This window comes from Helicoverpa armigera, chromosome 2 (assembly GCF_030705265.1).
Source record: "Helicoverpa armigera isolate CAAS_96S chromosome 2, ASM3070526v1, whole genome shotgun sequence".
NCBI lineage: Eukaryota > Metazoa > Arthropoda > Insecta > Lepidoptera > Noctuidae > Helicoverpa > Helicoverpa armigera.
The window spans coordinates 6,784,738-6,810,550 of record NC_087121.1 but is presented as its reverse complement, the minus strand read 5'-3'; the positions used below and the strand labels follow the sequence as shown (position 1 = coordinate 6,810,550).

Genomic DNA, 25,813 nt, shown 5'->3' with positions numbered 1-25,813 from the left:
TACCTACACGTAATACGACCTCGGTGGCTGCCACGCCACTTCCAAAACTAAGATCGACAGATAATTCATTTCTATCTAACACTATAAAAATGACTAATGATACTATCATATCAAATGGCTTGACATTAACTATTAATCTTAGCTATCATTGTAAATTACGGGTTAATTAAAAAGTATTAAATTAGTTTTGTTCAGGGCTTTCATGAACAATGATTCAGGGAGCTAGTTTCTAATAAATAATAAATAAGACAATAGGCAGCCAATAGGCGGAGCAAACGTAGGTAAGTCTGCTTCGTTTAATGAGAAATATTTATTTTTAAACTTTATCTGCATTTTGTAGTTATACCGGCTTGAAAATTAATTGGAATTTTAGTAAAACTCTGTGCAAATAAATTAGTAGTGTTTTTGGAGAGAAAAAGGCTTAGCATATGATGAATCAAGCATACCGATGGTTAGATATATTTAAATACATTCACAGCAAGTATACGTAAACTTAACTATAAAGTTTAGAGCGGGCATTAGATAAGCGAAGTAACTTCGCACCCTTTCTAACCGAACTCCAGAGGTATTCAGGTTCCTGTATAATAAACACTAAGCTATCTAACGAACACTAGTCACCGGCTACTATAGTATTTATAGCATAGTTATCAAACACGACGAATAGATAAATCTCCTTTCACTGCTAATGTTTGTATTAATAAATAAATTAAACAATCCATTTATTTATTTTTTGTAACTCTTTCGTGACTTACTAAGGACATATATTAAATGTACAGCCTACTCATAACAATGAAAAGCAAAGAGGTTGCCTAACTTAGAGCTTAACCTCATTACATGTTCGTGACAACTTTATGAAGGCATTGAGCCAATGCATTCAGCTTTATGGTATCTAGACATTAATCTGCCTAAATACTTTTTCATAATGCTCATAACATCCTTGGCAATAAACTTAAGCTAGTAAGTAAGTCTAACGTGCATGATTCCTACCTAATAACCTACTTTTCTTCGAATACAATTTATCGAGATCTATCAGATGATTGCTAATAAAGTATTAAAGTAATTAAAATTGAGCTATGAATGAAATCGTTGTTACGTAACAGTAATGAAGTCTGTTAAAAAGCCAATGACCGAGATCGCGCTGATAGCGATTTGATCTTGAAAACGTCGACGTTAGAAGCGCCTCATTACAGATTAACGTTGCAACATCAACCTGGCCGTTGTTTTAAAAGGTAAAAATATGTATTTAGTTCGCAGAAATTTTGCAAAGGTACTTTATTAAAGTTACGAAATATGATTTCAAAATCATTTTTAGGGCCTCTGTGAAGAAAAGAATGAATTAGTCTTCATTGATTTAGTAAAGTTACAATAACAAATGTGCACATTACATTGTACTCTAGTATGTTGAATACTTAGGTAAATACGAAAATCAAACCGTAACAATCTACTTAACTAGTAGCAAAATTTATGCAAATGCAATATATATTAACCTTGTTTAAATTGAAATTTATTCAAATTATTTTAACACGCGTCGGTAATTATAACCATTAGCGATTGTCTGTTAACAAATGTTATTACGTAGTAGTACAAAAAACAACGGCTATCGGAATACACTCATTCAGTAAATCCATTCAACCGTGGAAAGCATATCAGTGAGCAATCCATTACAATTTGATTGTGAGTCTATTTCAAGTTTAGTAGCGCACCACACCTGACCAACTGCTTTAATTTAATTATTGTTGTATTGCTTATCATTAATTACATACATATATACGTTTGCATGGAAACAAGTAACCATAATTGCTTAATTAACTGGTGCATTCTAAACTGAAGGTAGAATTTCGCTCTGAGGCAAAGATCAATTTTTAATATTATCCACTAAATACCTGTAATGAAAAGTTAATATTTAAGACCACATAAGAGATGTAAGTAGGCAAGCTGAGTCAATAAACAAGTGTGTCATATATTTATAGACGTAAAAAAACATGATGATTATTACCTACCTATACCTATTTTCCTCAAATAAACCATGCATGCCTAATTTGTTCTTCACACTCGTTAAAACTATAAGGAAAATTGGCGTGTTATTTGTATGTCAAAATAAATAACCGATAATACGTTTATTGTTCTCGGGTTTCAATTAAATGTCATTTTTAATTGTTCCATTCTAAAATTAATTAAGAGTAACTAATCGTTTTATGTGTACCTACCTTACCAGGCAACCTAACTCGCAGTGATCAAGATAAGCTACTGCACGACTTTGGATTGGTTCCTGTTACACAATTCATGCTTGACTTAGTGCTTTAAATATTAATTGATCAGATGCATTTTAATATAACCAAGCACCGTCTAGGTAGACATAGCATAGGCACAGGTAGAAAAACTGCAAAAAAACCTAGCCTATTAAAATAAATTAATTTAAAACTTAGCTACATTCAATGCGACTATATTTACGTAAGCACTAAAGACCGCACAAGTCGCGTACAAATAGCCAGTTTTTGCACTACATTGATTTTAACCGTATTGGAAAACTTACTGCAATCTACCAATTTCAAATCGTCAAATGAATTTAAATGCAGGTGCTCTTTGCCAAATCCTAAAATCTTATGGAAAGTTAGACGAAAACGTGTGTTGAATTGAGTTGCTCATGTAGATTAAGATCAATCTGTATGCTAATAGAGTTGACATTACTATGTAGAGTGCAATGCAGCTTGCGAAACTAAAATCCCACGACCGTGTTTCCGCAAAGACAAAAACTGAAATTATTTAGAGTTCTGTCATGTAGTAACGAGACATAATATCTATTGTTTCTATTTCCAAGTATTGGCGACACAGGTATAGGTACTGGAAGTATCCGGTATTGTTTGAAAGAATTACCACGACCTTGGGCAACAAAGGGCTCCAGAAGTTACCAAGGTGGGTTTTACTCGTAAAAGTATGACACTTCCCGCAGCATCCTCGACGGGAGGGACTGTTGGAAGATATACTACAAAAAGGTAATATTAGAAGTAAGTATTAACTTTATGACGCTTTCTTTTGAACTTACCAAACGGTCAGTAGCCATATCGAAAATGAGGATCTTAGGGGGGCAGACTCTTCTGAAGTCATCGATGCTGGTGACGACACCTGCATCCAAGACCCAGAGTCTGTTGCAGCGGTCAGCTCGCACTCGGTACACGGAGATCAGACCGGTGCAGTTGATGTCGCCTCGGCCAGCTGTGTGCCATGACCAGTCGGGGTATGCCTGGAAGAAGAAAAATAACAGTGAGGTTTTAGGTAACGCTTAAGAGCTGTGAAATGAAGGGGCAACTATTGACTGTTGTGTTTGCTTTTAGAAAAAAAAATTGCATGCGAATGACTAATACTTCCGAATTCAGAAGAGCTGTATTTAACTTTATCTTAAGTTTTCAAGATTATTTAATTGCGATAACATTTTAAGCTATTTATATCCAAAATAAATTATGTAAGGCCTCATGTATTTTATGTGAGTCAGCGGCAAAATAAAAGACATTTCACGGTTGACTGAAAGCTTTTTATGAAAATTCGAAACGTTAATTATATCACTTTGACAGCAAAAACTCTTCGGTATAGTCTTAAATCAACAAAATTGGAAACTATTACATTATACTATTACATTACTTCGGTATAGAGTGTACATTTTTTTAATGTTGCATTTGTCAACAACGATTTGTATGCACTTACAGCATTGAACATTGATTTGATTTCCGACAACGTATGTTTAAATGGAAAACACATCATTTATTGACATAGCAGTTTTTCGATGGCGGCATACAAATAAGCAGGCGAACAAAGGATGAATAATGTTGTTGACACAGCGAAAATAAACAATAATTCTTTTAAAACGACGATTATAATCGAACTGTTTGTTTAGGTTTGAAATATTATACATTTTGACATAAGTTATCAAATAGACATGGTAAGTTTGCCAAATAGTGTTTCAATACACTTAGGCAATACGAAAAATAAATAAAAGTCTAGACTTCATTTAAATCTGATTATCAATTTAGTGTTCATACAAAATTAAAGTTTATAAGGATATGTTATTTTTTATTTGAATCAATTTACTTTTGTTTAAATTCAAAACTATTATTCTGAGTTCAAATTGCACTAGTGTGGTGTCACATTTCAAGGAAGTGTATTGAAAATCAACATTCTATGCAGATCAAAAATAACGATACGCTTCTAACTCAATATATCTGTGTAGTGTTGCATTCGAAAGCTGCATTTGTGCTTAAAGGCAAAAGCGATATCCAGCCACATCTTTTATGTAAGCCGTAAGTTATTCTAGACAAACTCTCTCCTGGATCTAAATTCTAAACAACAGTAGCACATACTTACTGAGCGAGCTTTCTTAATGTTGTTTGCATTCAATAGAAGGAAATACTTCGTTTTGTAATTGAGGATACAATTCCGCGTAGTGTAGCGAAAGAAAATGAAGAAAACTCCTAATTTGGTATTTCTGAAACTTAATTTGTATGTCTCCTGCAATATGTAATATCCCTTTATATTATACTTAACGATACAGAACTTTACGACTTTTACACAGGATTTTAAAACAACAGACCTTTTAGCCAAACTATGACTGATACTGCTTAGTAATCTTTAAGTATAGCTTACCAACACCATTCCTAATCTAGATGATAAGTTCAACAAGTGACATAAAGTACCTAAGTCTGATTAATACAATAAGGTATGTTGATATAAACGTGAATGTCGTACATCGAGGTGTCTCTCGCAGTTCGCAAGGTCACCCGCGCAAACTATTCGCGTGCCCTTCACGCTTTCCCGTGTCTTACGCGTAACGCGTATTTGTAACAACTAACTATAACATGGCCAGCGTTATCTAATTCCGACACGGAACATTTATTTATTTATTAAAATCACTGGAACCACATGTATGCCGTATAAGCTCTGGTAGCTCACAAATGGTCACGGCTGCCTTCTAGACACAGCCTGTTTAGTCAATTCCAGTGGTACAGGAAAAAAATAAAAATAACACAGTTTTTTTTCCGGAAAATCGAATAACTTTTTTGTTCATGTTATTTGAACGCAAGTGCTTGCACATTGCTGTTGGCCATCGTAATCATGAGGGAATGCAATTTAATGTAGTTTCTATGTGATTTTGATTGACGTATTACCTAGTCACTTTATATCGTGGCGAAATATTTTTCCAATACACTATATTGTCTAACACCGCTATAAAGTTTGCAAACAATGTTCAGCAACGATCTATAGACCTAAATAGCAATTTTACATAGGTATCTATATCCACATAGACATTAAAGGAAATATTATGCAGCGTTGTGGGAACTTTATTACTGCGAATACAGAAGAAATAGTTGTTAAACTAGCTAGAACAACCAACAAATGTTTCATAATTATAACTATTAACATATCGAACGACCGTTGTGTATTAGAATGGCAACTTGAACAAACAGAAACTATTAAAAGTTCCAACTCCTAATGCAAAGATATAATTATTACAATAAAGCCGTCAAAAATTGAAGTAATTAATCCAATCTAGCTCATTTAGGTGTCCTAGCCTTTCACAATTCTAACACAAATTAATCTGAAATTTTGATTTTAGATAGACAGGCCAAATTGCAATCATTTATTAGCCTACGCTATTGATTTTTTCAGAACGCCTACAACCATACAACCATTTCGATCAGGATTTCTGGTGTTTAATGTTCATTTCGTTATTATTTATATAAAGTGTACGTTTACAAATAATAATCTTCCTAAAGTTAGTTGCAAAAGGACACAGCTGAGCAAGTAGGTCAGTTAGTACCCAGGTCCTATTGAACGCATTTGTAGCAGCTTTCGAAGGCGACACAAGCTCACAAAGTAATTGCACAACTTTTCGTTGAAATCCGAATACTGCAAGCATTGACTACAAACTGCAAGTTGTTCCTATACAATTTATTTCAAACACTGATAGCATTAGGTTTTTATGTCGTTGAACAGCTAAGATTCCGACAAAGTCATTCTCAGCCGATAAATTATACGTCTTATTCAGTTATGAGTGTTCGACATTCCGTTTAAAAATTAATGCCAAGTTCTCAGGCACGCATGCAGACTTGACTTATAAGCTGTTCGTAATATACTAGATAAGCCAAATCTGTACCACTGTACATGGGCGTAGCCAGCTTTGGGCTCAGGGTGGGGCAGCAGTCAACCTATCCCCCGGGAGGGGGCTGGGGCCCTCCGATTTTTTGTATCTTGAGCCGTTAATCTCAAACTTGTTAATCTCCTAATTTGAGAGGTTTATATTTTCAGGTACAGAAAATAAACAATCACACACAGGACAAAAGCCAAAAGTAAGGGCTATATATAGTTATATATATAGTTAGGCTATATATATAGTTTCTGTATACGCGAGTGAAGAGAGCGCGAACTTTTTATCGGACTTAAACCGAATATTACGTAAAATTGAGCCCAAACGTACTTACTTAACTTTTTGTTTGTTGACAAATGCAAAATAAGGGCATAGGTACAGTTTCTGAATATGCGAGCGAAGCGAGCGTGACATTTTTATCGGACTTAAACCAAATATTACGTAAAATTTAGCCGCAACGTACTTAACTTTTTGTTTCTTGACAAATACAAAAATAATATAGTTTCTGAATACGCGAGCGAAGCGAGCGCGAAATTTTAATTATTTTTTAAGACTTAAGACCAAAAACTACGTAAAATGTCGCCCAAATATACATTTTCATGAATGGGGGGACTAGGTACGACACACCCGATTTACTTTCATACGAAAACCCCCTCGCTCGCATAGATAAGTCGATAAAAATAAAGTTAGATACCTAACGTATAGCAACGTCGCGCAGCTAAGCTTCGCGGACCACTCGGAATGCCTCCAGGGACCACCAGTGGTCCGCGGACCACCGTTTAAGAACCACTGTGCTAAACGATCGTTCTATTGTACAGGTCGTACATGGCTGGGCAAGCAAAATAACGAGCGCGGTTTTTACACTAGGATAAAATTGCATTTCCGAAATTTTGATCACATCTACCAGTTCGATCTCCTTTAATGCATTATTTTTTGGATAAGATGGACGGCTCGGCTCGCGACGCCACATAGCAACTATTCTTTTAGGGAATACGGCTCGCTTTCAAATGACGCGCGCACCGCGCACGTTCGGGAACTCTAGCGTGTATTTTGTTTGGATCGCGCTCTTTTCAAAGTCGACAATTTTTTTGTGCTTACGGATAGTACATATCGACGGGTTAAAGGCAAAAGGAGTCAAGCACCACAGATCATATTGTTCAGGAGAGTAAAAAGAAAGTTTTAAAAAATAATATCTCATTATTGCTTTATTGAATCACATCACAATCTACAGAAAAGTTTACTAAAATACAATGTTCTTTAATAATTTTACATCAAAATAAGCCTGAGATCAATAGTTTCAAAGATAGATGTCGCTTGACCCCAGGTTTTAACCATGTTTATCGTTTTCGCGAGGGGTCAAGCACCAATATTTAATGTTGGAACATTTAGATTTTGGCCCAAGCTCCAGGCGCTGGCGCGCGCTGAGTGGATCAAATGCAACGTAATGAAAATAGCATTATTTAAGAAAGGGGCCAAGCGCCAATTATGTTTAGTTGACCATTTTTACTGTTGGTGTAAGCGACGTTATAGCTATTAAACAAATAAAAGAAAAATGGATACAAACGACATATTTACTTCTAATATTCTTTTTAAAATTATGCCAAATGACAAGGCGATACAAAAACGTAATACACAAAATGGTCCTTCAACCAAGCAAGGTAAAGTTGGTGTCGCTTGAGCACTTTTGGCAAGTATCGATTTGGCACTTCAGTACAAATAATTCTTTGGTACAAGTGACTTTTTTTCATGCTAGGAAAACGATATTACGACCATTCGAAAGAGAAAAAATAGTGGAGTTGGGGTCAATAAAAAAGTTAAAATCGCAAAATGTGGCGCTTGACCCCTTTTGCCTTTTTACCGTCGATATGATTGTTGATGTTGTTAGTTAGAGTTAGTAAAAAAACATTGTTTAATCAGACACCTTATAAGGTCAGAGCCAGGGCCCAGGGTGGGGCAAGTGCCCCAGCTTGCCCCAGTGTGGCTACGCCCATGCCACTGTATAATAAATGAGAGTTATTAAACGCTAATTGTAGTTGAAATATAGTAATACATGTTTGCACACTTAATTTTGTGTAACTTTTAAGGTATAAGTAAGCTTTATATTTCGTTAGGTATAACATTTGTCTATAGATTTTTAAGATATATTTACATATTTTAAGATATGATACATTATGAAATGTCTACCACAACAACAAAAGTATGAATAAATAACATGATAACTAGCTCTTAACACACGAAGCACGACTTGTTTCATAAAATGTTACGGTGCTTAGTACAAACTAGGTAAACACCAATTACCTATGTCTTATAATAAAATAATGCAACTTAACAACGAGTAGAATATTATACCTACACAACTAAATGTTTAGTTTGCAAAAAGATGAGACCTTTTTTACTTTACCCACTCTCTTACTCTTTAAGCAAATAATTCATCATGTTAATCGAACTCGTAAGTTACAGTTAATCGAATTACGGACAGCAAGACGTGATCTTGGCAGCTTTCTGATAAAACGTAAAGAGATAATCGAATCTTAGTATAAAGCTCGACTCGTACTTCTGACTATCTAGACTCAATCTAGAGCATTGCTAGAGCATGCATCATGACGTAATGAAGATTGATGACACCAGTTTTATTTGCACAAGAAAATGTTACGTACTCTCATGCAGTCCTTTGATTAATTCCCTTTAGTTTACCGTAATTTTATTAAGGCTCTGGTAATTGTAATCTATGTTAACTGACCTCTCGATTCTCGAGGCGCCTGATCGGTAACGGCGTGATATGTCACGAATACCATTGTAGCCATCAAGGCCAAGATAAGTTCATTTTACTTTTTATATACTATTTTGGCCATTAACTAAATTGTTTATTTAAAGTGTAGGTGAATGAGATAAAAAAAGTGCGTAAGACTCAATGCCACGCGAACGTGTTAAGTGTTTACGGAAATAAAAAAAAGTAGTTGTAAATCTCACCTGAAGAACAGGACTGACGCCTGGTGGCAGGCTTCGAGGTATCCACGCTAAGGTTGCGGGAACTCCCGCCCTCAACCTTGGAATGCCCAGGTACAATCTATCCCAGCCTATCTCCAGCCCCGTGGGGACGGTGTTCTCTGGTTGGAATTTTTCTAAAAGCACTGGGTCCGGGGGAAAGTCGAACTGCATGAAGCTCCATTGGTTGACGACTTCAAGTGTAGCGGTCGCTGCGGCTATGTAAGCCAACAGCACTATTGCGTGCCTCCTCATGGCTTCTCAGTCTGGAACAAGAATTGAAAGTTTAGTTTCATCGAATGATACTAATACATATTAGTGTAAGCAATTAAAATTAAAGTACCCTAAGTCTAGACTCAGTAGCAATTAATTTAATTATTTCATATCTAGATTTCCTTATAAAAACGCTTAAAGTAATCGAGTGTTATTAAAGTCTAGGATTTCCTGTTGCAGTCAAGTTTAGTCACGTAATATCAAGAATTTGACAGTCAATACAAAATGAAACAAAACAATACTAAAGTTACTGCAACGTTACGCAGCATAGCAACATTGACATTGAATAGAATGTTGCTTATTTTTTGTCTGCGAACTGACCTGTTGCTCGAGATTTATTTCTTAATGCACGTGCTCATCAAACAGGTCGACAAACTGGTTCAACATTAAAATCTCTTTAGCAATGTTTCAACTTGTTTAAAAATGTAGCTGCGAATTATTATAAATAATAACAGCATTAGTTATAATATTATTATTCGCGTGCCCATGACATTTGTCTGTCCACTTATTCGGTTCAGACGTGCATGTCAAAAACAAATGCCTGTTAATGACCTAGCGTGGCACGTGACCGACTTTTACTTTTCAGTTCAAGGACGCTTCCGCAGCCTCAGCGAGATGATTATGACGTAGAACAACAACAACGAACAAGATGTCAGATAGGCATCATTTGTTATCTATTTTGTTTATGAAACAATACCTTATGACCTCACTACTTCCCGTATTACATTACAGAACATGTCTTAGAAAGAAGGTTAGTAATGGAAGATTTTATGAATCGTTAAAACGATTACTTCCAGAGATTTAACTTCTGTAGTAACATTGTAATATACAATCAATCCTTTCGCTTTAGCTAAAGTGCAGTTTATGTGAACTTAAGTTGTATCTATTAACATTTTACATAGACTATAAATCGTAGAAATACCTCAGCTAGTAATGCTTAGATGTTGCGGCAATTCTAATAGTATGTGATTTAATTAAAATTAAATGGCTTTTACCTAGAAATGTTAGGCACCTATTTACTGATTGCAAATAATATTAAAAAAAAGGAAAACAAAATGTTTTTATATTTATGGCGTGGAATAACTGCTGCCACAGGTAAAGTGTCCAACTATGTTAATAGGTGTATAATTAGACCAAAAAGTTTGTAGCGAGATAGTTGATCGATTTATTTTGCTACCATATTTACCTTTTAATTACGGACAGAAATGCAAATGCATGGCTTAATTTAGAAAATGTGTTCATATAACTTAAAAATATTACACAGCACTTGAGTTGTAAACGAATATTTATTTCAACACCTACGAATCGACAAAATGCTTACAAATATTGTAGAAAATTCAATTCACACACAAAAAATGTATATCTATTAATATTGGGCACAATAGGACTACGAACATAACATCTATAGACTAAGTAAGCAATTAATTACATATATGGCATAATACTATACTTCTTGCCACTGCTTTAAACTAGTTCATCAACTATCACTGCTCAAAAAACTAGTGCTTGCTCAATATGTTTTTGTTCTAAACATTATGCAACTTGCATTTGCTAATCACTCTTATTGTCATGAACGCACCTAATATAATATGTTATACGTGTTGGACTTAATAAAGGCAATAAACAGACATTTAACAAGACAAACAGTCAAAAATAATATTAAAAATATGCTTTCGTTTTGCTAACTAAATATATAATAGCTCTACATGACATTCATAGACGTTAAATACTAGCTCGAGTCAAATAAATATGATGTGGGCCAGACTGTGATATAATATGACAGGACCAGTTTCACGTTACTATTAATAATTCTTGTTTATTCTAGCAGACATAATGTTACACGAAGTTTACCCCTTTATGCTAGACATAATGCAAACGACAGTTCCTTACTTTCCCTGTCCATCTCTATAATTAGATAGGTCCTTTGAACATTTCGTAATTCAGTATAGCTACGGTACTTTCCCTAAGAACTTTTCATGAACAGAGTGCATGGAAAATTAAAAACCGTTATATTATTTAGTACTAAAATCAAAGCTAGTTTCCTGATACATACATATTATAAGCAAATGATTTTGTCATTAAGTCTTAAAAGTATAGACCTACACATTTGCGTATTTATTTTATTGAAATTAAAAATGTTGTATTTCCTGGTTACTACTGAGACTTATAAAAAACTAACCACACTGTTGAATCGAATGTACTTACTATAATATTTAGAGCCCGTTACCAATAGGTAGGCCTTTGTATTCGTTAAGCTTTGTTAAAAGAATTAATCCAAAGTGGTAATGACAATAAAACTGCTCAGGGCGTAACGGACGTACTTACATTAAACTACATCCGTATGTACTTACACTTGAAGGTTAATGCACATTCAAAGCACTATTACTATCAAGCGACCGGAGATTAGGAGTCCTAATAACGTAAGGCTCGACACAGATTACCGGAATTAAATAATTTTACAAACTATTGTGATATACCTGGCACGTAAAATAGAGTTGTTTCACATAAATCAGTGCCTTCATCCCTCGCTATTGCGCACTCTATTGTTCTCGTATTATGTAGTTATCAAGTTAAGAATAAAGCATTAAATCAAATTAAGCTCAATTTTCATGTCAGCGAGCCACTCAACATGTCAGCCGGCGAGTGGATTTGTTATGTTTCAGGAAATTATATGGCGTAGTGTTGACATCTTCTTAGAACAATATGCTGCACTTTATGTTCGTTTGAAGTTTAGTTATTTTACTGCAACAACAACGGATTTGATGATTTATAGGTCGATTAATATACTTAAGTGGACCCATTATCTGAATTAGCCGTAGTCGTTAGAGGTTGTCGATGTTATTTTCTGTATCTGTATACAAGGATCAGTGCTGACATTGTGGTATTTTATAATCCGAGGTCAATATAGATTTGTGCGACTACAATGTTAGTGTTTTTTTATTGAACTTTGTTTTTGGTTTAAGATAGCTGTTATTTCGCGTATATGATATGTTGCGGCAGTTTGCGCGATTTGATACGCTTGCTGCCGAAACTTGGGATGTCGCTTTTTAAGTTTTGATATCGCTTGGGTAGAAAGAATAATAAATATTCAGAATATATATGAATAATGAAATATATGATAATATATGAAAAATGTATAGATGAGTAATAATAGATATTATTTTATGTGCCATTGTAGGCTTTGAGTTTCGAGTATATTCTGCTCGCGAGTTCCGTATAACTTGCCAGCGCTTCCTCTTTCTTAAGTAGTTCTGGCAAACTATACGGGACGATATCATGGTAGACGCATAATGCCTCGTGTCGCATTCGCTCCGCAGCGAACCTCGGACAGTCAGTCAGCAGGTGCGTCACAGTCTGGGGTGTATTTGTGTTGCAGGGACAGCAGTCGTCTGGTGTGATGTGGAATCTGTGTAAGTATGTTTTGTGAAAGCCGTGGTTGGTGAGTATTTGTGTTGTGTGGAAGTGAATGTCTGTGTGTTTTCGGAAGTGTTTGATATCAGTTAGTGTAGGGAAAATGCTTTTAGTGTACTGTCCCTGTTCGCTGGACGTGTAGCGCGCCTGCCAAAGGTCCAGGCTACGCATGCGGAGCTTATGTTTCACGAAGGACATTGGGAACGACCTGTAGTCCGGCGTCTTGTGAAGAAGGGTCGCCAGTTTTGCCGCGGCGTCGGCAGCCTCGTTGCCGACATTGCCCCTATGTGCCTTGACCCATTTAAGTGTGATGTTTTTTGTATCGCGGTGTGTATGTATGATTTTATGTATTTGTGTGACGAGAGGGTGTGTGTTGCTTCTGTCTGCTATGGCTTGTAATGATGCTTGTGAATCGGTGTAGATAACAGTGTTTTGATATTTTTGAGTCGCCCACTTGCAGGCCTCCAGGATGGCGAAGAGCTCAGCTTGGAAGACCGTGCAAGAGTCGTGTAGTTTGAATTTTTTAGTAATGATTGGTTGTTGTGACCCACCTGGGTCAAGGCACACAAAGGCAGCCCCTACAGCGCCGCTGTCTTGTTTGCTTCCGTCTGTAAATATTTCTTGAGTATCGTCCGTTCTTTCGTGGTCTAAATCAGGTTTTCCCACTCTCAACGCTGGGTGCAGTAGTTCGCGGGCAGGTGTGGGCCGCTCTAGCGTAACGTCCTCCGGCAAAAAGGGAGTGGTGTTGGTAAGGCGCGTTTGCTCGATTTGATGCACCTCGAGGATTCTGAGGTCAAGTGGAATGAGTTGCGCAAGCGCCAGGGCAGCATTAGTGGACACTGTCCTGAAGGCGCGAATGGCCTTTAGTGCGAAGCCGCGTTGCAGGCTGGCAAGATCTTTTCGTGCACTCTTTTGCATTGCCACTTGGCCCCATATTCCTGCAGCGTAGGTGATGATCGGCTCTATAACATGTAAGTAGATGGTTCGCGAATTTTCAGGGTGTGTGCCCCAGGTTGGTCTCGCGTAAATGCACAGTTTGTTGTAGATACGCGAGGCCTTACCCAGCACGTATTTGAGGTGTCGCTTGAATTTGAGCTTTTCGTCTATCACTATGCCGAGCAATTTAATTTCAGGCACGAATGCCAAGTCCGTGCCGTCCATATGGAGCTGCACGGACTTGGCCTTCGGCGTGAAAGCAATGACTTGTGTCTTCGCTGGGCCAAAATTGAGTTTCACTTTAGTTCCCCAGTTACTAATTTCGGACAGGACGGTATTTGACACGCTCTGCAGTTCTTCATTATTGTCCGCGGTGACTATAAGGAGGACATCATCCGCAAAGGCCTGCATGTGGCATCCCGCTGGCAGCTGCATGTCTAGGAGTTCATCCAAGATCATGTTCCACAGAACGGGGCCACACGCAGACCCCTGTATGCACCCCTTTGTGAGTGTTTTACGCGCGCGCACTCCGGCGTGATCCAAAGTGACTACTCGATCCCTGACGTAATCCTTGATGAGCCCGTAGATGTTATTGGGCACACCAAGATTGGCGAGACGTTGGAAGAGTGCGGGCCACCAAGCATTGTCAAACGCCGCCTTGATATCCAAAGAGACCGCGATTACATGTTTTTTACCCTCTTTTGCGAGGCGGATGAAGTCCAGAGCGGTGTGAACGGCTAGCGTCGTGTTTCTCTGTTGCCGAAAGCCAAACTGGTTGTTGTTGAGTTTGTTCTCCGACTCTGCTTTATGGACGACCCTTTTGATAAATAGCTTCTCCAGTAGCTTCCCGAAGACTGGAAGCAGTCCTATGGGGCGAAAGGATTTAAGATCCATGTGGTCGTCTTTGCCCGGTTTGGGAATGATCTTTACGTAGGCCTCCTTCCACGCTCCAGGAAAGTACTGGAGTGAGAGACATCTATTTAAAATATCTGTCATGAGACGGGGGTATATCTTTGCGAACTTATGGCAAATATCTGATGTTAGATTGTCTAATCCGGGAGCTTTTTTCGGGCTTATGGAGCTAAGTTGCTCAAGCACCTCTTCCTCCGTGAAGGGGAGATCATCCGGGGTGTTCATGGAATAATTGTTGAAGTGGGTGCGCAACTGTCTCTGCTCCGGCGTTTGGTCCGGAGAGTCATCGGGGTAGAAGTGCTTGAGCAAGGCGCTTGCAGTCTCTTCTGCATCAGTAGTATATCTGTCTCCTATTTTTAGTGTGGTGGGAGGTCTTTTTGGTGCTGCTTCCTTGAGGAGGCGATTGGTGAGGGACCAGACGTTCTCTTTGGTTTGCAGCTCGCAAAACTTACGGAAATTTTCGGTAGATGCGCGTTTCATTTCTTCGCTATATTGTTTCTTTTTTGTGACCTGCTCCTCAAGTAGGGCATCAAGGGGTTGGCCAGATAGTTTTGCCGAGTGTATTTGCCGGTGAAGGCTTATAACTTCCCCCTTGAGCCGCTGCAGTGTATCGCTCCACCAAGGAGGCTTCTGCTTGGCTTTTCCACTTCTGATGGGCATGGTTTCCTTGCAGCAGTCTCGTATCAAAGATGTTATGCGACTGATGAGATCCTCGAGTTCTTGTTTGTTTAGGCTGCTTATATCGCTGTCGAGTATGTCGGAGAGTGCAACTTCTTGCAGCACGGCATCCCTGAATGCTGCCCAGTCCGCTTTCTCGGTGTTGAACATAAAAGTTGATGTGTTGCCTGTACCGGATGGTATTGGTTTTCTTGTGTTTATGTTAAACTCTATGGCATTATGCTGTGACGTGGCGCAGCACTCAAGGTTGACCCTCCACTCCCCGACCATGTCGAAGGCTTGGCCGGACGCTAATGTCACGTCTATGATAGACGATCGATCGCGCCCGTGCGTCACCGTCTCGAATGTCGGAGTGTCACCAATGTTGCAGACGTACATATCGTTTGTTAGGGCTAATTCCATTAGGTCGTTGCCTCTCGGGTTTGATCTGGTGCTTCCCCATGCTGGGTGCCAGCCGTTGAAGTCACCTCCAAGTATGCACTTGTAACGCGATGTGGCCTTGAGGAAGTAGTCGATGGCCTCTAGCGTGGACGATGTGTCGTCATTTGGTTCCACATAAGCAGATCCCAGGTACATCTTTTGATGATCGGTCTTGACTTGTATGACGCATAGATTAGCAGTCGATAAACTGGACTCCCCCAAAACCACAGCGCGCCCCTGCTTAACAAGAATGCACGCCTTTACATTAGACCCTCTCGAGTACTGGTAGATGTCAATTCCAGAGATCGACTTCACCTCTTTGCCAGAGCCTATATAGGGCTCGGACAGCAAGGCGATGTCGTATTGGCCATTATAAAAATATGTGAAAAATTCGTGAAGACTATTTTTGGATCTATCGATGTTACACTGTAATATTTTAATGCGTTTATTGTCCATAATCAGTACGGTTAATTATTTTGTTTTTGACTGATTTCACTCGAGGGCAAATGTTGGAGGTGGCCATGTGTCCGACGTCATGGGTAGTCTTGAATTTGGTGTTATGTTGCAAGCAGTTGTAGCACTTGGGTGCGCCTTTCTTCTCGCGCAGAGGGCAGCTGCTGGTGTTGTGCCCCTCTTCCGAGCAGTAGGAGCAGGGTGCCTGTGTCGCTGTACATTTTGCTTTAATGTGACCGAACTGCAGGCATTTCCTGCATTGGAGGAATGTGGAGAAGTCTTCTGCGTGTACCCGTTGGTAGTCCACGCAGACGCGCCCCATGTCTATTATTTTGCGCCATATGGCGGGCTTGGCGATGAGGACGGCGTTGTACAATTTAGGGTTGCGGTTATTTCGCTTGAATGCAAGCCGCAGGTCATCGCTGTCAACAGCGAGGGCAGTCAGCTCTTCATTTTGGCCGCGGATGACGTCTACCAGCTCTTCCGATGGCGTGTCCAATGATATTCCCTTGAGAATAATCATTGGCCTCAATAGCTTGGCCGGTTCAGCAGTGATTTGTGAGGACTTTTCGAGTTTTTTCAGTGTTTCATCGCGCTGTTGCTCAGTCTCGAACTCCACTCGTAACTTATTGTTAGACACGGCCTGTATTCTAGACGGTGCGTACGAAGTGGTGCGGAAACTGACTGCGTTCTTGAACGACTGCACTACGTCCTGACGTGTTTGGGACGTGCTGTCGCCCTGCGGCGCAACGATGAGAGCAGGTTTGTTAGGCGGAGGTGGTTTAGAGACTGGACGAGGAGCCGGGGCGCTAGCCGCCTGCGCGTAATTTCTGGGCAACGGCGCGGGAGTGAGTGGTGTCGCGATCGTGGCAAGGTGCTTGCTAAGCTCCTCGCGCACGCATGTAGCTATTTCCTGTCGCAGGTTTCCGTCTTGGGTCGCGCAGATTTCCTGCGGGGCGGAAAAGGTGGGTATTTTAGCGGCCACGCACCGAATCTCATTTGCCGCAGAACTTATGAGTCGCTTGTTGGCGGTCGTGACGCTTTTCCCTTCGGCAATTGCAGCCGCGATGCACTCCGCGAGTTTGTTTAACGTGCTTATGCACGACTCGGTGCTAGTGGCATCTGCTGCCGTTGCCGGGAGAGACAAGACCTCGCCGCTAGACGGCGCCATCGCGGTGTCCACAAGAGTTTTCACCGGTTCACGCGCTGTGGAACTCTGGGCGGGACCGAATACGAGAGATTTTATGGACGAGAAAATGTTTGCACGGTAAAATAGAAATTATTCAGAATAATATAAAGTAAGAAAAAAAATAAACGCTATTTTGAAGGTTGAGAAGGTTCCTAGTCGAGTAAAATGACGCCGGTGAGGGCAAAATTTATAGCTTCGGCACCAGGACACTTCAGGGATTATATTTCCGTAATAAAAAAATTTTAAGAAATGGGACCGAAAGTGCTCCCCTTTTCCTATACACAGCTTAAATCAGCCTAAAGGGCGGGTGGGTGGGCAATTTTTTGACGTTTGGTAAGAGCTATCCGCGCGTGAGTGGTGTCGTTAGAAGCGCCTCGGCGAGAGCTATCTAACGGTGTGCATATGAAAGGTAAGTGTAGTAGAATTTTTTAAAGTTATGGTCAAAAAACAGGTTTTTTAGTACTGAATTTACAACAAATTATGCAGAATTACAATTTCTATGGCGAAACTGGTGGATTCTAGGCGCACAAAGCGGTCTAGACACCAGCCCCGACAGGTAAGCAAAGTTGGATCGCTAATAAGTGAAGCTAATTAGCGCTAAACAATGGTAAAACTATTTTTCCAATGTTAGTGTTACTGATGTGAATGGAGCCCATCCTCCAGCTCCGAGGATAATGTATCGCACTAGTCTTACGACATTCACAGGAAGCTGTGGGCTAGTTCGATTCCATTTGAATGTTGAATAGTAAATAGCTGTACGCATTGTAATTGAGATCACTTCAGTGTGGCATACACGTGCCGGATTTATTCCACTGGCACCAAGGTTGGAGTGCGTTCACTACTTAGAGGGAAGTGCCCACAAACAAAAAGTTAGCAACTCAAATAAAAAGTAGACTGCCTTTGCTATGTAACGAGGTATAGGAAGGACATGTCAAACGAGCTGAAATACTACACGTGATTAGTGATCAAATATCTAACCGGATCGTATTAAGTGAATGTATTGTTTTGCCTTGTACCGTGACGCGAAAATAACTTAAATGATAATTTTTGCACGATTCATATTTCCTTTCCTTTTATTTATAGTTTGAATTAAGGTTGTTTGTTTATCGGCCTAGTTAAACATTTTCGTACATGAGATGCAACAGCTGGAAGCATTGACCGCAATTTTCGTATGGTCAATGAACGCAGTACATGATACAAACCACTCATATGAACTGACGCCGCAAAAACTTACTTGTAAAACGCCATTAATTAGCACGAGCATAATTTGTTAGACGCACGACTATACAAGACTATTGACTGACATACTTTACGTACTGACTGGACCATATTTCGTGACAACATTGACATTAGTGACATTCAATGCAGTTTATTATGTATCGCAAAAAAATAATTGGTGCGTATATTTTCAGGTTCATTATTTGAAGTTAGCCAACATGTATTTATTGTTTCGAGCAGAATTACAAATTTTCACATAGATCGACGAGCAGATTGCACGGAGCCTACAATCACGTAATTGCAAAACAATGGGCAAAACGTTAAACATAGTCCTTGCGCGTCAGCTGGACTGATGGATGTTGCACCATTTATCAGTTCCAAACAACCACCACGAAGGAGGATGAGAGATGAACTACTTTACCTTAAAATTTATGACACTACAATTATGCAATTGGGAATTAGAATATATAAAATACATATAATCTAGATACCCGATAGCCTTGTATCGATTAAGATACCAAGATACCAAGTAATTGATGTTATGTAAGTACGAATAAATAATAGAGTACTAGGCAATTTCAAGCTTACTAGAGCAAAATCAATCTTTGCAAAGTGATTTGTCATTGTGAATAATTAAATCTTGCTCAACACATTTTTTGTTTAACAGGCAGTATGAGTTTACATTTAAGTAATTTTTGGGTAAGCTCGTGATTGCTGAGATAGATTAGTAGAATTTGCAAATATGCACAAACATATTTCATTTTCTTTGTCTTTTTTTACTTTCAGTTCTGAAAAACTTCAGACGGGCTTATGAACTTAACGTATCTAACTACAACAACTGGTTGTAACAATATACATGTACCTCAAAATTTCATAATGTCCATCACAATATGAAAAAATGATATGAAGAATTCTTAGCAACTCCATTTTCGGAATAATTACTGTACAACTCGACAAGAAGAGTCATTAAATGGAAGTGTTTTACAATTTTTGTTTGATGACACTGAATAAGATTTGTATCTTTGTTTTGTTTTAAAATTTATAAACAGTGTTTCCAGTAGGTACTCGAATATAGACCAATAAAAAGGATTAAATCTTTTTAATTATGTACGATCACGGATACATTTTGTGATTCGTGCCTCGGCCTCCTAAATTCCAAGCAAATTAAAATTAGGCACACGTTTCCGTACAAACTGCATACCTGAATCATTTAACTGCAAATCAGAACGAAACTAGAAGGTTAGAAACAAAAGATTTAATTGACTATTAATTTTGAAATTTGAATAGCCGGATGTTTTATAATTATAAACAAAACGAGACTACATTGAAATCACTTCAAAATTGTAAAAAATAATGCCCTCTTAGATGTTCCTCGACTAATGAAATAATGTGTCTGGATGATTAATGAGCTCTAGGCATGTAGTTAAATAGTGGAAGTAATTAGAACTGTTCGAAACATTTTGATTACATTACAATTTGCGTGACGTGATCGGCTCTATTGCACCGCTGGGCTTTTTTATGTGGAATAACTAGAATACGATTAGCTACAGACCTACCTCATACATTTTATTTTTGACGACGCGGTGTTCTGATGATTATGTTCGCATTTCTGCGGTTGACAGAACAGTGGATAAAAACGTGAACGAGGCCGTATGTAAGTGAAACCGGACTTAATGTGAAAATGCCTTCACCTATGTCGAGACATTTTGCCCGCGTAGACGCTCGCGTGCACATTTTTGGCAAATTAAAAGAATTTTAAGCGAACGATTTTCTGCAGAGCTGACGATTTTCTACGTTATTTACGCTGTCCATTATACCTACGACAGTTTATAACTGCTTATTATTAGGTGTAGTAGCATTCAACTTGAACTTCTAAAAGAAACGACAAATTAATCTAGTGCAGCTTAATTACCTAATGTATTAAAAAGACACACTTAATTTATTAATCACCACACACATGATTAAACATAACGACCACACCTATTTGGTTAGCAGGTGCAAACATAATCTGGCCGTGATAACGTAAATCATAATATGCATATCTAACAGAATTTAAATGAGTGAAACCTAGACGTTAATTGCCGGCCGTCGGGCTTAGTGTTACCTGTACTATAAGTGCACGCTAGCATTGTTCTTATTTAAGCGATATTACCACTTACGACGTTTTTCGACGTAAAGCGATGTCATGTGTGGTTTCGACAGTACCTAATTGGTGCGATTTACGGTATTGCTCAGTGTTGTCATCGGAAGTTGATGCTTCACTAATTATTATGTAAGACTAGCCGTATTCCCGCGGTTTTAACTTGCGTCCCGTTAGAACTACTGCCCGCACCGGGATAAAACAAAGCCCATGTTACTCAGGAAGAATACAGCTTTCCAGTAGTGAAATTTTTTTTTAATCGGTTTAGTAGTTTCCGAGTCTATCGAGTACAAACAAGAAAAAGGTTTTCCCTATACTTAATGTATTAGTAGCCATACATGAAAGATTAGAAGAATAGTTAAATGAACGATAAACTAATGACAATCACTAGCCAGTTTGTGTGTACGCGTTTCGCAGAGACACTTTCACAATGCAGGAGTATCATGGTGAAAACTGAGAAAATCTACATAATAGAAACGGACAGTGTTCGGTTGCAAAAATAATATTCCTAGTTAAAGGTCACGCTAGGTACCGGCACGTGGATATTAAGATGTATGTTCGTATGACAAGGCAGTCGACATTGATATTGACAAGCTAAACCTACTTAATTAACACTTGCTACATGATTTTTAATTACCTATGTAGTAATAGGTAATATAATAAGTCTGATCCGCTAGTTTTAATTTCAATTTACTTCCTTGATAAAAATATAATTTGCTCTAGTTATTTTTTATTGTGAAATATACTTATTTAGCAGGTAATAAATTTTATTGAAACAGAATAAAGCATTTCGAAATTTTATATTTTTAAGAGAATTATTATTTTCATGCTTTTGTAATTTTTACTAATTAATGTTACATATTGTATTATGAAGCAGGAAATATGTTTTATGCTAAATAATCTAATTCATTTTTTTTCGGTTTTATAATGAACTATAAATGCAAATGCATTTTTTCTGTATAAGTAATAATTAAATTTTGAAAAATGCATAATACATGGACTTACTCGCAAAGAATGTGCAATATCATCACAGGTCTATAACTTTCCACTTACACAGAGGATCACACATTTTAATTTAATTCCATTTGCACCGTAATATTGGTTTTTGATTAAATACTACGATATAGCCATTGATCGACAATAAGCGGTTTATTTGAGACGGAAAGTGAACAAAAAGTTAAAGTCAGCAAACCGGTAACTGCATATGTATCAGCTGATGACGCGTTTCGACACTTTGGAACCACAACAAACCACTTTCACTAGGGCTGCGAACACTACACACGACCACGTTAGGAATACCGCGAAACAATAATAATTATCTACAGTACTTATATGCCAGTTACGCACTTGCATTATTACCTAACTGAATGCAGCATAATATAATAGTTTATTTACTAAGACATGTCCTTATAGACCGTAAATGACTAAAATCTTCATTATGTAACTTGTGCTGGTAAGCTAGTATATTTACTATTCTAACCACTTCCTGTTTAAATAATGTTTATTTCGTAACAAAATGTTATGATTAATATCATAAAAATGCTAAGTAAATAGTGAAATTTTATAATTTTAAAATTAATTTACCAGATCTTTGACTTGAAAGTTGCATGCTTAATTTATGAAAAATAAGTAGACAAATAGTAAAAGTAAAATAAAGAATAATTTCGATGAGATAGCTGGTAACCCTAGAGATGCAACGATTAACTGAACACTGATTGCTATGTATGCGTGAAGTTCACCAGGTAAAGATCCGCATCACGAAATATTGTTATTATGTTGTCTATAACGCTTATTATCCATTATTTTAGTCTCATAAGTATTGTACACAAACTTTTAATTGTTTTATTTGAAATTTGCTTACTGTTATAATACAATTTAGGTAAGTAAATAAGATTTGTTACGACTACTTACCGGCCATAGACTGGATAGTTTATTTCGAATTCGATTCAGAGTAAGTATATTACCTACATATTACCGTCAAAATTAACGAATCTAGTTTTAACTACGAACATAATATAAATCGAAAAAACAAGGTTTTTGATTGCATAAATCATTAACAACAGTTATTACATCAATTTAGACGGTGCATGCACACAATCCGCAATCGTGAAATATGTAATAGGTAATAGTATCCAGACGGATCGTCGGCTACGACATCTGGCTTTTCTAGGAACACAGAGGACTCTATCTTCTAGGCCAGGTGAGAAGGACATTACTTATAGGTAGTACACAAGCAGACAGTAACATAACAGTAACGAACAGAAAGAAATCAGGACTTTTCGAGTCACGGGTGTACCAGTCGCGCTGTGCTACTAAGTATAGCGGATTCTAGGGGTTTGTAAATTAAGTCCCCATTTAAGAATCTGAGCGAATCGCTCTTTCACGAACTGTAATATTTATATTAATTAATCTAGAAATTCTAAAACGGATTAAACTATATATTCTGCATGTTGAGTTATGCGATCGAATGCCGCGCGCTTTTGCAAAACGGTTCCAAGGATACATTGTTCGCTTTACAACATAATTGTACGAAATGTATAAATAGACTTTATTACGTTAAAGGATAAACTTGTTTATAATATTTTAATATGCAGGTATTTGTTTTCATAGCTTTTAACACTGGCAAGTCAGGAGCATTATTTTCAGATTTGAATTATGAAATCAGGTGTCTCATTGCGGTAATTCGTTACATTTGCTGCTAGGGCTATATCTATTATTTTTATACCGAAAATGTTTACTCTCATTTCTAGATTTTAAAACTTAACCATACAGCAATTGACTTAAAGGAAAATTTAGAAAACCACTATATCCTTGAAAATTAATATTAAATACGAGTAATTATTTTTCCGACTGACTGGATTTGACGATAATTATATGATGTATCTATGTACCAAATTGGCAAAATTAAAAATCGCTTAGTGGTTTCGAGATAATGCTAAAATATTAACACAATTAGCAACTTCAATAAGCATATCGCAATTAAAAATAATTCATGGATGCTGTCAATATTCAATTAGAACTGCACTTAGAGGTAAACTGATTCGATTGCTTACTTCTACGGTCCGATTACGGTTCCGGTTACGATTAGGAAAAATAGAAAAAAGGAACTAGTAGTGTCAATGGATTATATGGATATATGTGACGAAAAGGGCGTGGATTAAGGTATTGGATCACTTGTCACAGAAACACTTTTGCAATCCTTAAAGCCGATGGATTGCTTCACGATTCTTGGCCTCCAGCGATATTAACACACCTCAAACGGGGAATGCCTTATCGCTAACCTGCCGAACAGGGAGAATACCATACACATATAGGTACAGGATTATGTGTGAAAAACGCATGGCCCGCATAAATGAGAATTTATACATTTACAAATATTTTTACCTTTAGAATATTGATGTGGATAATACACTAACACAATTTAAATGGTTGCTTATGGACTGAACTTCTTTTATATAATTAACAAAAGCACCGTCGGGATCAACTATCCTTAGGAGATTGGAAAATAAAATCACTTACGGCTTGTAAAAGAAACGCACGTCAGTCACTGGGAAGTTTTGCGTCAAAACTATGAACGGAACAGCTAGACAGATATTGATAATGTGCATGAATGCTAAACAATTACCTACATATGTCGTAATATACTGTCCTATGATTTCATTCATGTAGGGATTCCAACGAGTCATTGTTTATGATTGTCTTGAGCTATGCGATTGTCTGGCTAGCAGGTAATGAAATAATCCTGACAAACGTCAAATACTTACATAATGATTCCATTGCTTATGTTATCCTGGTCGGAGAGAGTTACAATCATCATAATACATATTTTACTAGAAGAAAAAGATTTTCCAAGCACAAAAATATTTCAACATAACTGACAAGATTGACTGCGATGCTAATTTCACGATTATATAAAAGAGTAAGTAACCAGTTTAAGGAGTTTTGTAGCCTTATTGTATGACAGGGTTTGTCTGATAAAGGCTGTAATAGAAATATACCCAGGATTATACAAAACTTGAATACCAGTTTACAGAGAAACCTACATTGCTGATAAACGCTAGTACTTAAAGTCATAGTTCGAGCACTTTTTTCGTCAATTGTGTCGCAAAAGCACGATACACATCATAGCACAGAACCAGCAAGTACGTAAATTCACACCCACCGGTGTAATATTTACCCAGTTAGCTCAGAACAATAGCTAGCTTGTATGGGAACATGCATATCGTAAATATTTTGACACATACCCACTTTACGTGCTTAAAACATATGTGAATAGTTTGGCGATTGTTTTACCTTTATGAGGATAATAAGCTTAGACATTCTCTATAATTATTCTGATACTTCGTATTAACATGTAGGTGCATTGTACCGATCCTATTTTTATTAAGTCCTACAGAGAAATGCTTAATATTCGCCTAATTGTGCTGAAATATGGCTGGTCTATCTACGAGTTTAATGCCTTGCGGTTGATCTCCTTTCCACCGATCGGGATGTTCGGATGATCGGATCCACCAACTAAATAGATATGATATGACATAGATACTATGAAAATGTAGGTGGATGGGTGGAGAGTGAGAAGCAGACCGAAGAAGAAATGGATAGGTTGCTAGTCGCCTCAAAGAGCACATGTAGGTATAAAAAAGGAGCGATGAAATCTCAACTGGTCATGTGCATCATGATGGCATCATCTTCCGAGCCTTTTCCCAACATGTTGTGGTCGCTTCCAGGATAACCGGATGCAGCTGAGTAGGTACCAGTGTTTAACAAGGAGCGACCTCCACCCCATACCTATTACTAATACCCCTAGCTGAGACTGGTTGTCAGACTTTGGCTTCTGAATACACGCAGTTTAACGTGCTCTCCGAAACACAGGGTATTAATAAGACAAATGTATAGGTGTGCCTAATTGCTTCATCTCAAATATGTGTTACTACTGTTAGCTTAGGTATAAACAAATCTATACTATTATAGAAACAGCAAAGATTTTATTTTTTGACATGCATAAGGCTCTATAATGATTATTATGATATAACTCATCCTCCGAACCTTTTTCCCAACTATG

The 25,813-nt window shown here is 37.8% G+C and overlaps 1 protein-coding gene across 3 annotated transcripts in view; it reads right to left on the bottom strand.

Annotated features, from left to right (window-relative positions):
* Nucleotides 1-25,813, bottom strand: part of LOC110375548 (protein yellow) — a 36,276-nt gene that overhangs the window by 9,372 nt on the left and 1,091 nt on the right. The window contains exons 1-3 of one of the 3 annotated variants that reach the window (XM_021333702.3): nucleotides 24,271-24,363; nucleotides 9,107-9,387; nucleotides 3,044-3,241 (exon numbers count right to left, since the gene is read on the bottom strand). In XM_021333702.3, the coding sequence (XP_021189377.3) occupies nucleotides 3,044-3,241; nucleotides 9,107-9,376 (468 nt within the window). In that variant the 5' untranslated portion in view covers nucleotides 9,377-9,387; nucleotides 24,271-24,363. Of the gene's footprint in view, nucleotides 1-3,043; nucleotides 3,242-9,106; nucleotides 9,388-24,135; nucleotides 24,229-24,270; nucleotides 24,364-25,813 lie in introns of those variants that run through there. The other 2 variants (XM_064038741.1, XM_021333694.3) reach the window with 2 other exon arrangements.